General features: G+C 40.3%; 1 protein-coding gene across 3 annotated transcripts in view; it reads right to left on the bottom strand.

Annotated features, from left to right (window-relative positions):
- Window positions 1-14,921, bottom strand: part of ITPRID2 (ITPR interacting domain containing 2) — an 80,874-nt gene that overhangs the window by 20,169 nt on the left and 45,784 nt on the right. For all 3 annotated transcript variants that reach the window (XR_016468312.1, XR_004168043.2, XM_031601346.2), the window contains 6 exons: window positions 14,079-14,135; window positions 11,383-11,419; window positions 10,163-10,261; window positions 9,433-9,641; window positions 7,787-8,496; window positions 5,063-5,135 (listed from right to left, as the gene is read on the bottom strand). Coding sequence is in view for 1 of the 3 variants with exons in the window: in XM_031601346.2 (XP_031457206.2) it covers window positions 5,063-5,135; window positions 7,787-8,496; window positions 9,433-9,641; window positions 10,163-10,261; window positions 11,383-11,419; window positions 14,079-14,135 (1,185 nt within the window). In the remaining 2 variants the exon portion in view is untranslated. The remainder of the gene's footprint in view (window positions 1-5,062; window positions 5,136-7,786; window positions 8,497-9,432; window positions 9,642-10,162; window positions 10,262-11,382; window positions 11,420-14,078; window positions 14,136-14,921) is intronic.

Here is a 14,921-nt window from a genome sequence, read left to right as displayed (position 1 = left end):
TCTTAGCAAGCACCCAATACAATGCACCAGTGTATATACTGGCATCTGGTTTCACGTATATGAAATTTATTATTGCTCAATAAAAGTACTAACCTACCTTTCTATTTCTTTCTTAGTCATACATCTGTAAATACATACATGTACATATACCTAATATTTCCTTTTTAGCAACATATTAGCAACATATGTTTATGTACATCTCCCTAAATAATTCTCACTCTCCTAGGGAAGAGTGTACTGAACTCAAAATCAGGGCTTTATATCATTTTCCACAGGCCTTGTAATTTACACACATGACCTGACAGCCTTACCTGAAAGGTACTGCCATGTAAATGGTCAAGACCAGAGGCACTCATACCTGCCCCAACATCATTATCCATGGCAATAAATTAGCACCACATCAATAGAATCAAACCATCTTGGTGCCACCTATAGATACATTCCCTTAATGTAGCCCTCCCTTCCTGTTATACAGGTGCTAGGATTTTTGTTGTTGTTGTTAAAGAATGTTTAACATAAATAAAATCAGAGAAGACATTTTTTATATGCATGAGCAGTCTTCCTCTACCAAATCTTTGCCTGTTGCAAATTCTCAGAATTCTCCATGATATCACTACCAGGTAAGTGAAGTAAAAACTTTTAACAAACAGGAATCTCTACTTCAGAAGTGAAATGACAATAAAGACTGGAAATATCAATTATTAGATTGCGATACAGTGATATATAATGGTATCCATCCTTCCTGTCAGCTCCTGATCCAGAGGTACCAACCTGCTCCATATCACTTGGATGTATTTCAGATTCAAGCAGATGAGGGGGAAAGATTAATATTTAGTTTTTAGTTTTTAAATTACAAAGTTACATTTAGATCTTGACTAAAATGCCTCCTGGCAGCAGAGAATCTTAAGATGAAGAAGTGGTAACCACCCATGGCTCCCTTCTCACTGCTGAGTTTCCTGAATGCAGAAAACTCAGCACAAAGGCTGGAGAAAAGTGTGGGAAAACGAACAACTCAAGACGAAAAAAATAAAAGGAACAATCAAACTCGAGTCCCAGTTAAACTGAGCACAAGACGCAAATGCCCCTCGGATGATTGTTTTAAGTTGCATAAAACATCAAATATTTTTAGGCACTGAATACAAGCCAGAGCAATGTGGGTATTCAAAAATACAGCAAATACGCCGACAAAGTTCTAAGCAGAAACAGATGATGAAGAAAGAGGTCTGTGGTTTACAGAACATGAAAGCACAGATTAAACAGATTAAATAATTCATCTATTCTGTATGTTGTAAAATAACATTCAGCTACCAACAGACCAACAGTTCCACAGATCGAAACAGCCCTATCAAACACTCAAATGTTCCACATCACTCTGCTGCTGATAAAGGAGAACAAATGCATGGAAAGTGCCTGTGAAAGTCTTTAACCTCTACATTTCTCGTACCTACGGTACTGGTAAAGCCCTAACGCATTCTGATTTGTGTGGTTATTAATAAATTGACACTCTCAATATAGCTTTGTAGTAGTCCAATCCAGGACTTAAGACCTGCTGCTCTTCTTCCCCCTATATTGGGCACAATGCAGCCCAGCACCATCAAAACCAGAAACTCTTCAAAGCCCCCAGGGATTTCTTAGCTTCTGGATATACAAACACAGATTTCTGCAGATACTAAATCTGTTCCAAATGTTTTCTTCTCACTCCCCCACTATCTCCAGTCTACTTCTGGAACTGCAACCACTAAAAGGCACAAAATACAATAATATGCTGACAGGAAGTGCCAATGATCTGCTTTCTTCATTTTTAAGGACTACAGTTTCACAATTAGTTACTGTTTTTGATTGTGTGTGTTAGATGCGTTAAAAGAAATTGGTCTGTCAATCCAAAATTTGACAAAGCTAGTGATGACAGCAACCAAACACTCACAAAACACAAAACTCTAAGAATATTTTGTCCTGTATGTGTGCCTATATTTGTCCTGTCAGGAAGAATTGTTTTCCAACTAACAAGCCTTCCTTCCAGATAACTCTGCAAAAGGTGAGTGGTTTTTTTTCTTCCTTAAATGCTGGACATTTAACAGCACTGTGTGTTTACAGTGCAAAGCACATGAAGCTTACTGTGTTCCTAAAAAAAGCCCCAAACCTATCTGTGAGCAAAAAGAAAAGATACACACATTTGAACTGTGCAACAACAAAGAACAGAATGCCAATTTGGAGCATAATAAACTACTTCAGTTCAGTACCATTTAGAAAACACAACCTAAAAAGTACATCAAGATAGTACATCAATATGATTCAGAATTCTTTGCATCTCCGTAACATATTTAATAAGGACACTACTACAGCAAAGCAATCATTTAGAAGCCACTCTGAAGCACCAAGCCTACCACTTATAACCACAGCTATCCTGACATTAGAAATAGACTCCTCATTAGAGTGTAAGCCACAGTAGCCTCAGTGCTGCTCAAGCGTATGGTAATGCACTCCAGAAGGTTTCTTCTTACTCGAACTATGATTCTATGAAAATCATTTTTTTCTTTTTTTTTTTCCCTCTCCTTTCTTAATTCAAATAGTTCACATCTTACTCCACACACTCTTAAAATGTCTTCCAAAGTGTTGTAAACATCAGGGAGAGCACCCACAGCCCATAGTGCAGAAGTAAAATTACACTGCAAGGTTTGTAACATTCTGTACTGATCAGCATTAAACTAACACTGCTAATCAACACAGAAGTACCTCTAAAGGGAAAAGAAAAAGGTACAAGCTTATTCTGGCAGGGGAAATATTTATCTGGAACAAACATTTGCTAGGGATGCTTATTTACAATAGAGCCAATAGCACTGAAGTGGTGAGTCTGTATGAGAATCAACAGCTGAAATTACATTGTAAATTAAGACCTGCACTTGAATTTCATGTTGACCTGATCTCTCATGACTGCTAGCAAGAGTACAACTTCACATTCAGACACAACAGCCAGCATTTTCAGAGACTGACCACTGGCACTGGATGACTTCAAGTTTGATGAGCATCTGCTCTCTGACAAAACGGAAACCTACATTGTTCACATGAACAACCTGAAAAAATAAGTACTATTTTCATGTTTCAGATAAGCTCCCCACCACACGCTTTCCTTCTGGGCAATTTCACAAAGATCTGTATATAACACCACCATACACTTTTCACATCTTCCAGGTGAAATAAAAAATTGGTCCCAAACTGATTTTAGTGAACATGCAGGCTTGCCAACAGCATCAACATCCTTGTGAGACAAGTTATCTGAGAATTCTAGGCAATACTGGCACGAGGAAAAACTCTCATTGCTAATCATTGCCAAGCACATTCAGAAACAGATGGGATATACTAGCTGGGAGATAGGAGCCAGCACACCCTGCTCCTGCCACACTGGAAACCCAATGCCAGAGCTGCTCAGTACATTTCAGCAGGTATATATTGATTTATGGAGGGTTGTTAGGGTAGTATGGTTAGGTCATGGTTGAACTCAATGACCTTTAAGGTCTTTTCCAACCTGAGTGATTCTATGACTCGTATGGTTCTTATGGGTTCTATATAGGTTTTTTTTCTTGCATGGAGCAAGAGGAGGGTAAGATAGCTAGTGGGAACCAAAAACATAAAATTGACATTTCAGAAGAAGGAAAAATACATATGTATTTTTAATCCTCCTTGACGTCAGCTCCAAGTTCCATTAGTCACCTTTCTCTGAAAAACTGTTTCTGTAGCTGCCAAGGCCAGGGAAATAAGAGACCTGACCTGTAAAGAGTGCATCTCTGTCACGTTACCTGCACTAATCTATTACCCGAGGGCTTTAACCAAAGGCAAACAATTGTCTGAAAGCATGTAATCATTAACTTTAAAATACAGTCAAGGGAGAAATGCTGGAAACAGTTAGAAGTGCAGTTTCTGGTGGCCCTTTCTTCTAGCCTGTATTCATGACAGAGTGCGGTCAGACACTGGAAAGGGCTGCCCAGGGAGATGGTGGAATCACTGTCCCTGGAGGTGTTCAAGAAATGTTCAGATGTTGTACCGAGGAACACAGTTTAGTGGGATATACTGGTGACAGATGGATATTTGAACTGGATGGTCTCAGAAGTCTTCTCCAACCTTGGCAATTCTATGATAACAGGAGATGACTTGGGTGTGCAATGCTGTGTTGCACAAAACACTGCTGAATTTGTAGCACAACATAACCCTACTAGCCAATCAACAACCTTCAGCACAGAGCCCAGAGCATGCTCAACCATACTAATGCAATTCAGCTGACAGTTCACAAGACTCAGTTCATCTGCAAAAAGGCAAATGAGAATTTCCGTGCCTTAAGAAAATTTTTCTGTCTCTCTCTCTGCAGCATCTTACATTGATAGCTATGTTGTTTCACCAAGAAATAGCACCAAAGCTAAGTGTCTTGCTAAACAGAACAAGCTCTAGTTCTTTAATTATACATATATTTCAGAGAGCAGATTTCACTTTCCAACTTTGGGTAAGAACCAGTAACAGTCAAAATTAAACATCAGTCTTTTCCTTCTTTCAAAACCATAAAATATAAATAACAATTAGAGATGAAAGATGTGAGCCACAAGAGCCAGCGCACATTTTGTCACATGAAAGAATACAATTTCCATGTGCTTACTAGTCTTCTCTGCAGACAGCCTTCAGATAGAGCAGTAGCACACTGGCAAAGGCTAAGCATATCATGAAATTTAGGTTTAAAACAATATAATTTTAGTTTAAATGGATATCTTAAATTACAGGATTTGCTAGAGGAAAAAAAAAATCTCAAAATCTGAATTAACATTTCAGCTTCTCTGATCTATCATCAATGGCACAAAAGTGCAAACAGGCAGTGAGGTTACAGCACTGTCATCTTGCCTGTAATTTGGTTGCCACTTTGCAGTAATGTTCTGTGATTTAACTGAAAAGGAAACCCAGAACCTTTTTTTTATTCTAGAGAGAAGAGAAACTTCAGAAGTTTTAAATACATGAATCAGCATTTCAAATGGGGAAGGAATCTCAGCAGACTGCTGTCTCCTAGAAGTTGAGGTCTACTCACCTTTCCTTGACTTGGTCACTGCCAGTTGGTGAGAAGCTGGAACGTGTGGTAGATCCCCCTCTGTACTCTGGATCTATTGAGAAGAGGAGAGGAATATTTTGTGAGGCCAACTGGATTATGTTCCTGTGCTACTCCAGGCATCCCCACATTACTGCTTGTGGAAATACATCTTATGTATTCCAGTACAAAACAGGAAGATAACATGCAAAGTCATGCAGATTTCAACTGGGAAACATAAAACTACATGAAAATTAATCCCATTACTTAATCGCTTTGTGAAACAGCATTATTAAGAAAGCATTTCTTTGACAGCCATTCAAATGATGAAAGGAATACGCCTAAAATTTAAACAAAAAGGCCTTTGTTTAGTTCAAAAGCTATCATACACTTTCTGTTGTCGGTGCAACAGAAAAAATCCTCATGGTTCACATAAAAGCTTACATGCTCAGAATCCGCAGTCCAACTAACTCCCTAACACTCTCTCCTAATGGGCTGCCTATCTATTTTCAAAATTAATGACATTTTCCTTTTCAGTTTTGATAAAATTATAAATGTAAAGTTAGCACTTTAACAGTTTGAAGCCCAAATTAGTATTTGGCTAAAGGAAAAACTCTGTATCGAAATCAAGTGTATAATAGCCACAAGAGTGCCTTCTCTCAATGACAAGGATTTTGAGAAGTACTTGGTCTGAACTTTTCACTGTTAATAAGTGAATAGCATTACTCTTATATAATAAAACAAGAGACTTCTATTCCTTTAGGAGACAAAGGCTGGATTATGAAAGAGCTAAATGATTAGTTTGACAAAAGCAGGGGAGCATAGGAAGAGTTCATCATTTAAGTTTAGGAAAAATACGTATGTTTTTATCTAAAAAAAACATACAAAACCACACATACACACAAAGCCAACCAAAGAAAAAAAAACCACCAAAAGCAGGAACAGTAAGTAACCTTACAAGCCATTTTGATCAGACTAGTCGTTCAGGAAAGATATCTTGATTTTCTCAGACCTTCTGGTTTCCGATGGCTAAATTTGCCACCCCCAACCCAGCAAGCCTCTTCTTATCTAAAAACCTTCCACCTCCTGTCCTTTGCTGGCAGACAGCATCCCGACAAGCGCGCAGAGAACTTGTCCTGCCCCATCCCCTCAGCCAACATTGATGCTGGTAAGCGACCTTCGTGCTCTAATTGGTCATCTCAGGAGGGGAGTCTGGGGGAAATCCTGCCCTGACTCACTCCCACACTAGCTATCTTCCCAGCGACAGACTTCCTAATGGCACGCAAACCTCCAAGGCATTCATAAGCATGCAAAGAGCTTCCTTGATATATCTGTCATCTTTCTTACGCATATCAAGCTGAGAAAACTTTGGAAGGAGTTATTTTCAGTTTCTAATACAGTGTATTGTTCATTAGATTCTGCTTAAGAGACGTACAAAAATAAAATCAAGCTGCCAAGTATTGTTCTAGAGTTTTTGTAATAAAACTGAGTCCCTCTACCAGTTGATATGTATATACTAGGTTGCATAAACAAAAATTCACCACAACTCCAACCCACATCACATGTCATCATGCCAGAACAGCTGTGTTTATGGACTGGCATCATTGCAAAGTGTGTCACCCAAAACTTTGCAAATGCATTTCATTTAGCTTATGCAGAATTTGGTAAGCATTCTTCACTTCACAGCCCTTTGTAGCCCAATTTACTCTTTAAAACACATATATCCTTTTGTTTTTGAAAATTGTTACAGCTTTGCCTAAGAATGACAAAATACAGATTTCTCCTCTAGTATACATGAAACCAGTTATCGAGAACACAGCAAAATGCACTGCCACTCAGACCCCTCCCACTGTGCCAACACAAGTATCTATGCAGCTACACAACAAGCTGAGTCAAGGAAACTATCTAGTTGAAAACTACCCCAGGAAAAATAAATCAAGATACACAGGGCTTCTTTTCCTCCTCTCAATTGGATCAATCCTTTATTCTTGTTCAGTAGAAGGCCACATGTGTGGGTGATGGCACACAGATGCAAACAAATGGCAGGAACTATAAGACACTGGATTATTTCTTTTCCCTCAATGAGCACCTTCATTTATAACATCAGTTGATCTAGAAGAGACTCAAAAGCCTGCAGTGCCAACACAACACTAGACACAATATCTTCTAAATGATCAGTTTGTTTTTCTCTGTAAAACTCTGGAAGTTTCCTATTGCCAGTTTTCTTCACTCATTCCAGCAAAGAAGTCACAATCCTTCATTTACACATCTACTTCACACACGTGAAAACATTACCTTCTGGATTGTTAACAGCCATGACAAAAAGCATTCACAAAACAATTTGCTAATTTAAGAGAGAACTTGCAATCCAATCAGTGAGTCTACACAAAAATAAACTCTTAAATTTGAATTTGTAGGCTGCACGTTCACTAGCCTAGTCAAACTATTTCTAGGAACCTAGGAATTCGAATCCCTTTGAGACAATGAAAAAAATGAGGAAATTTATGCTGACTCAAGAACAACAACATCATCACTATCAACACCACTTAAATAAAAGGAGCAACTAGAGCAACCTACAAAGAGAAAGCAACAACTGACCTACCATTCAGAGAATGTAAAGCATCCCTGGAGAAAACACTGAACTACACAGGAGAAAACACTCCTCCACTGGCAGCCAGCAAGCTATGTAAACTGTACCCAAAAACAAAGTCGTATATTTCTACCTACCTCTTCCATCTCAAAGGAGTCCTTCTGCTGAAGCATTAGATTCATTACAGAGGGGTTGGCAAGAGGCATGCAGGGCTCCCTACCCACTGATGCCACAGGTGGCCTTTGTGCTGGGGCACCACTTTCGCACGTGGTGGTGTTAGGTGCGTTGGGACTGCTGCTGAGGCTGGAAGGGTCCAAAAGACCAGACTCTCCACATTGTCTGTCCTGGGGGCTTACCAGCCTGCTGTTTTGTACATCTGCTGCAGACACAGTATTCTCATGTTTATCATCAGTTCCAGCAGGCACAATCTCAAGTCTGTGAGTGTCTGTAGCATTTGACTGACTACTGGCTATCTCCTCCTTTACCGTAGCCAGAAAAGAGGGAGAGTCTTTCTTTTTGGAGAATTTTGGCAACTTAGAGTCATTTTTAGCATCATTTTCCTCACTCTCTGTCTCAGCTGGACCTTTTCCTTTTTCAACAGGTGAAGGCGTGGAGCAGCCACTACTATCAGCCTGCTGTGCACCGCAAAGATTTAGCTTGGACAAGGTCTTCATTAACCGACTGGCTGTATTGCTGCGATTTAAGGGAGGAGGGCTGGATGCTTCTTTGCTGGAAGACACTGAATTCATGCTACCAATTTTTTGCAGAGGAGTCCCAGAGACTTGAGAATACAAAGAGGAAAAAGCATTGGCCACAGTAGTAAGCACTTCAATCTGGCGAAAACGACCTGCACAAGAACAAAACATGAGACAGAGTTTAAGAGGACCTTTGGTGTCATTACAGCTCAGAACTGCTGATCCATTTCTACACAATTGTTCAAATTGTCAGTTCAAATTTTCCTCATATCTGAAGAGGGAGCTTTCATCATAACTGGTGCCTGCCCACCCCATCAAATCTCCCTCTACTTATATATATAAAATCCAGAGATGAACACTGTCTAGTTCTATAACATGAAAGGGATACTGCACAAAAAAAATGGTACAAAAAATGGTAAAAAAACTTTGCAAAAATCTCTAGTAAATACACAAGAAGAACAGCGCGAAAAGCATTTACAAGTAAAACTAAAACACAGACACAACTGCAAGTTAATTTACAAAGTACCATCAGGAAAAGGATGGTGAAACTTGTAGATGGACAGAGCAGTTCCAGTAAAATAGGACATTTCAGCTATGCCCTCGTTTCAGAGATACTTGTTCCTGACCTAACAAAGACCCTGTCCAAGTCAACAGCAATACTGGCACAGACTTCAGCAACTACAGAAGTAGGTCACTGCCGACAGCTTTCACAACTCCCACTCGATTCTAAAGAACACATGAAAAAGACAGATATTGCTATTTGCTTCCTTTCCATGCTCTAAAGCTGTAACAGAAGACAAGCATAAAAGAAAGCAACAAGAAAGATACAAAACAGAAGGCAATACACATCTTACAGGATGCTTTTTATTTCTTCTCTCCCCTATAGATCATCTTCTCTCATCCAAGGTGAACATTAGCAGTCATCTCTTCCATATTTAAAAACCACACAAATCTCATTATGGATTCTGAATGGAATTCAGCCTTTAGATGGTACAGGGTTTTTGCCAGAATACTAAATATGATACCTTCACCTGAGGTTGTTTACATAGTTAAAAGTGTTAAAGACTTTGCTTCAAAAACATACTTACTTGTCAAAGCAAAATTTGGATTTTCCACTTCCATGCGTTGCATCTGGGCATTCAAAAACACTTTGATATCTATCCCTCTGGCAAATGATGATGAGTTAAAAAATCTTGCTGGAATTTTTGAAGCAATATCTGGTTCATCTCTTCCAAATCCAAGGTTATAGAGTACTTCTTCAGGATCTTCTTCATAAAGCTCCAGTAACTCAGAAACACTAGACAAATGACAAGATGTTTATTGTCTGTGCATCTCCTTTTAGGACACTGTGCCTTCTGTCCAACTTCAGATCAGCCCGCTAGCCAGCTTTGTCTATTGAACTTTTGACTCTTACAGCTCAGTCTACTTAAGGAAATCATTCCGGAGATATCTGCATCTCAAGTTCTGGTTCACACCACCAGAGACACAAGCCCAGGCACAGCTCAGATCCAATTCCATTATTTATAAATAAAGATCTTGCACTGCAAAGCTCCAATCTTAAAATGTTATTAAGATTTCAGACATTTCTAAGGCTTAGGCTCAGGCTCATCCCTGTTTACTGCAAACCACAACAGAAAACAAATAGCAGTTTTCAAGTAACCAAACAAAAATTCCCTTCTCAGCTACTAAATGCAACAATGCATATAAATCAAGCCAAGTCCATTTAACTTAGGAACAGAAGTAGTAAGTTTTGCCAGCAAAACAGAGCCAAATTCCACTGAACAGTGCCACGACCTTCAAAGCATAGCACTATTTTACCTTGAAACAGTTGCACTGCTTTTTCCAGAGCCTGTAGAGTTCATACTTCTCCCCTTCTGGTGAAACTGAAGTCTCTTCTCCTTCGCCAGCATACCATTGCTGTCAACAAAGCAGAGAGTACTGCGATAAACAGGTTCTGTTCAGGGATTTGATTCTCTGTCTCAGAGTAGAGCTATGCATCCAGTGCTGCTGAATTTCTGTTCCCCCATTCAGCATTATCTGGTTTGTATTAGCCATGTCACTTATTGAAATACAATAGGAAAAGCAAACCCTGAGACATCTCAGTAAAAACATACATAGACTAAGGATGTGAAGGTGAATGCAAGCTGAGAAAACAAACCCCTAATGCCCTCAGCCAACCCTCCCTCCATGATCCCATCCTTGCAAGCAGGAGAAGGGAGGAAGCTGGGTGCCAGGCAGGCCAACCTGCCCACCACACAGGTGGCTGGGGAAGCTGAAGAAGCTGCAAGCTGGAGGAAACAGAAGTATTTTCAAGAAAGACTGCAGACGAGTTTCCTTCCTGCATCTGGAAAGAATGCTAGCTAGCTCCTCCACACTCACTGGTACCTCACATCCAAATCCATATTTACACTTGGGGAGTAAGCAATCTTCCAGATGTGAATTTTATCTTGCAAATCCTAGTACCCACACAGCAGGAACAACCACTAACAAATCCAAGATGACAGAGGATTCACCTAAGAGTGATTCAGGAGGAGCAACAAGAGTGCTGCCCACACAAGCCATGGAGTTCCAGCCAACTTGCAGCTTTTAAATATAGCACATTTCATTCAGAAGCTATCCTTAGGACGCAGAAGCCTCTACTTTGAGAGTTTTTTCCCCACTCTCAAAGGATATCTGCTCCAAAGGGTAAATCCAGTCTTGCTTTGTAGTTCCTGAAGTGGTCAGAGACCAGCAAGCCAAAGAAGGTAAAATCATACTGTAGTTACCTATAGTTTCTTACTTCTCTGCTTTTTCCCCATCATCTCAAAAATCTACCTCACCTTTGCTGGAAGAATTTAAATCTACTTTTTTTTTTTTTTTCTGCATTTCATATTAACTGTTCACATGCTATCTGGATCTTCTCCTTCCCTTCCTTTGTAGACAGCCAAGTCCTGAACAGGCCTAACTCTGAAGTAGCATACGTGACTTTCACTGTACCCTCTCTCACAAATATAGATATTTCTCCAAAGCAAAGAGAAAGAAAAAAAAAAGATGCCTACCACGTTTCCATGTGGGTATCACTCCGCAGATGATTAGCTGTAGGGAAACAAGATGATGTTAAGCACAAACCTCTTGACAACTACACTTCCTACAACCAACATGAAAAACTAGCCAACAAGCACTTCTATGAATAATCTCTTTCCACATAAATAGGATTGTCAAGAGTTCCTAGTTTACAACTAACATAAAGACAGTCCAGTTTACTCAGGCAGTCCAGTTTACTCAGGCTTTGTCTAAAACACAAGCTTGCATGGACTGTTTACTTGCTGTAATGAATCATATAAACTTGAAATTTTGCTTGCAATAATTTAGTAATTGTTGTACAAACAATTTATCGCTTTGTAATCGAAGACATAACCAGCTGAAGGGTTTGTCACAGTGGAAGAAGAAACTAAAGATGTGGTCACATAAGGATTGCTCAGCTACAAAGAGAAGAGCAGCTGGTGCCCATAGCCAGGTAACTGATACCATGTGCGTGAGCCTCTAAACCAGCACAGTTAGCTCTGTACAGAGGGCCAGGCCCTAGTTCTCTCAGTCATGCAGTCCATAAACAAAAGCTGCACCAAGTCTGTGGAACTGATGGGACCTATCACCGTGCAAGGAGTCAAGTGGACTCGAGGAAGGCCAACCATGGAGGCCATGCACACAGTCACCAGCCTCCTGCCACCAACTCAGCCCTTTCTGAAGCTGCAGAAGCCAGCTCCACATGCAAGCATCCCAGGCAGCATTATTCTTCCAGAATATCAGCACCCTGTGAAAGCAGGGAGTTGAGCCTCAGCCTTAAATTATAGGTTCTCCCAAAGAGGCAACCCAACATTAACAAACTCGCCACATGAGACAGGCAAGGAGCACACGTATGTTATAGCAACTCTTAGAATCATCTACAAAAAGAGCACAGGTATGTCAAATGCTGCTAGGAAAACCTTGCACTCATTGCATTTTCAGGGGAAATGTCAACAACAAGGAAAACACAGGGACCTTATAACCTCCAGAGACATCAGAAAGGAACTCAAATGTATATGAAATGCAAAAGCTGCATCCTTTTTTTTTTTTAAATATATTTTCATACAGTATGAAAGCAAGCCCATCTACACACATTAATTGTTGACTAGTTCCAGATGGTAAACCTTGGGCTCTAACAGCCCAGTAGGGCACTGAGGTTACAGGATCCTGTCCAGTGCCCTCTGTACCATTCTCGCAGGGCTCTGGCTTGTCTCTGGGGTCAGGCAGCCAGAGATGCACAAGGGCAGGCCATTCATACCAGCCAAAGAGGCCGTCTGTACAGCGAGGCACGCAGCCCTGCTCCAAGCAGCTCTGTTGTCTGTTGTTCTCTGATGGGAAGCAAAGCCCTGCAGAAGCACTCGTGTCCTTACACATGGAAATGAACCAGCAATTCCAGAACTGAGATCTTGGTCACCTGAACAGGTGGAAATGGCTGTCTGCCAGAATTGTGCTAGAGGGTCCCCAAGAAAAGAAATCCACAAGAATGATAGAGGGGGAAGGGGGGGGGGGGGGAGATGAAACAAAAAAAGTGATACAGCTTTCTAAATTGCATTCTTAGTCATACGCTCAGAATTGGGATGACTATTAGAAATACATTTTCCCTATGAAATCTTCATACTGCAGTGAAGCTAATAAGTGGAAAAGGGGAAAAAAATCCTACTTACTCTATTGCAGTAAGTGAATAATATGCTGCTTCTCCGTGATTATCAGATTAAGGTCATTACCAAATTAACTGTTTTCCTCAGAAGTACCGAGTCTTTAAAAATTAGAGATACTTCTTTCTTCAGGCCCTGTCACGCTGCTTCAAAATCACTGACAATACAACTGTGAAGAAAAGGGCTTTCTACTATGCAAATTCTGACACTTAGAAAACCTTAGTTTAAAAAACTACTGGAAACTGAAGGCTATTTTAAAATTTATTTGTAACTGATAAATGATAGAGCCTTATAGCTCCTATCCTGCAGACCGCACTAGGAACCAGTTTGAGAGACTATTTCATAGCATTTTAATTATGGATGCTCCTGTTAAAAGCTGCTTGTTTGTGGACACTTCTGCCTCAAGACAAACAGAGTAAGGTAGCAAAAGAAGCAAAAATAAACATGTCCAGCACAGTCACATCTCCTTCCCTTTAAAAAGGGGAAGAGAAAGAAAAGGAAAGGAAGCAGCTAGTGACAGAAGAGTACATAACACTGCTGATTCAAAGGACTTACTCAGCTTTGGTAATTTCCATTTTTAAAAGCACTCAGCTCTTAATGGGTTGCCTCTTGGCTGACAAAATTGCATTCCTCCTTCCAAAATCGTGCCTTGCCACTCCCAAGGGTTCCAGTGGAAGCAGTGTATGCACAACTGCCAAGAGTAACCCATGGACAAGACAAACAAGTAGGGGAAAGCACTTTTGCACAGCACCAGTGAGTGCTCAGGGCTGTGCTGCAGCTGTGGGCATTAGAATGTGAGGGCAGAAGAGAACGCATAGTTGACTCTGACCTTCAGGTTAGACCAGCACATTTAGCAACGGCAATATCCTAATGAAAAAAAAGCAAAGCTTGCATTTTCCTATGTGCTCCATGCTGTTTTTTTGGCCAGCTTTATCAACTGCCTTCGAGAAGGAAAGCACTGTCTTTCAAAATAAAAATCAGATGACTGAACACGATTCTTTTTTCACTAGAAAAAGTCATAATCCTGCCACACCCACCTTCAGCTCCCAGGGATAAGTCATCTTCAAAACTTCCTCCATTTCTCACCAGCATGCCTGAAAATGTACAGTTAGCCGTTCAACAACTACCATGATGCAGCGTTTTCTTTTCAACAGCTTAACTAAAGATACTAGCAAGACACTTCAATTGACACAACAGGATATAACTAGACCATATCTACAATCCCTGCATTACTCATACAGTAAAAATGCACTAAGTAGTGAGAAGTCGCATTTAAGAACTCAATTTTCTTTTCTGAAAGAGAACAAATCCAGCATTGCTTTATTTTTTTTGTTCGGAAGCATTCCCAAGTCAGACTGCAAGCAAACCAGAGTGCAAACCTAGAGTTACTACCCACCGTATCTGCTCCTTCTGCTGATGGATTAGCCTCCAGACATCTTACCAGGGGGATTCTAAGTCTGAGTCGGGCTTAGGTATTCTCTTCTCTCTCTCACTATCCCAGATTAAGAGTTCAAGCAAAGACAAAGTCAGTAACTCCTCCACACTGTGTCACTAACTGCAAATTCTCACTGTACTTTGAACTTTAGTATTCAGACCTACTCAGATAGTAAAATTTTCAGGTGTGGCAACCTGAGTTATTAGACACAGATACTATCTAACACTTGCCAGCTTGGAGAGAAAATTAACAAACTCTCCATTCAGTGGTTTGTTGGTTTTTTTTTTTTTTTTTGTTATACTTAAAGTTTCCAGAAAGATTTAAAGCTTCTTAGGCACAGCTGCTTCACACAGAGAATAGCCCAGCAATGCTGACTAGGCTGTCGCACCACTGATAAATTGCCAAGGTCTCAGGTGAACATACACAAGAGCATGCTTCTCAGAAA

This window comes from Phasianus colchicus, chromosome 7, assembly GCF_987193195.1.
Source record: "Phasianus colchicus chromosome 7, bPhaCol1.hap1.1, whole genome shotgun sequence".
Lineage (NCBI taxonomy): Eukaryota > Metazoa > Chordata > Aves > Galliformes > Phasianidae > Phasianus > Phasianus colchicus.
The sequence above is the reverse complement of the archived record's forward strand: the minus strand, read 5'-3'. Positions and strand labels throughout refer to the sequence as shown.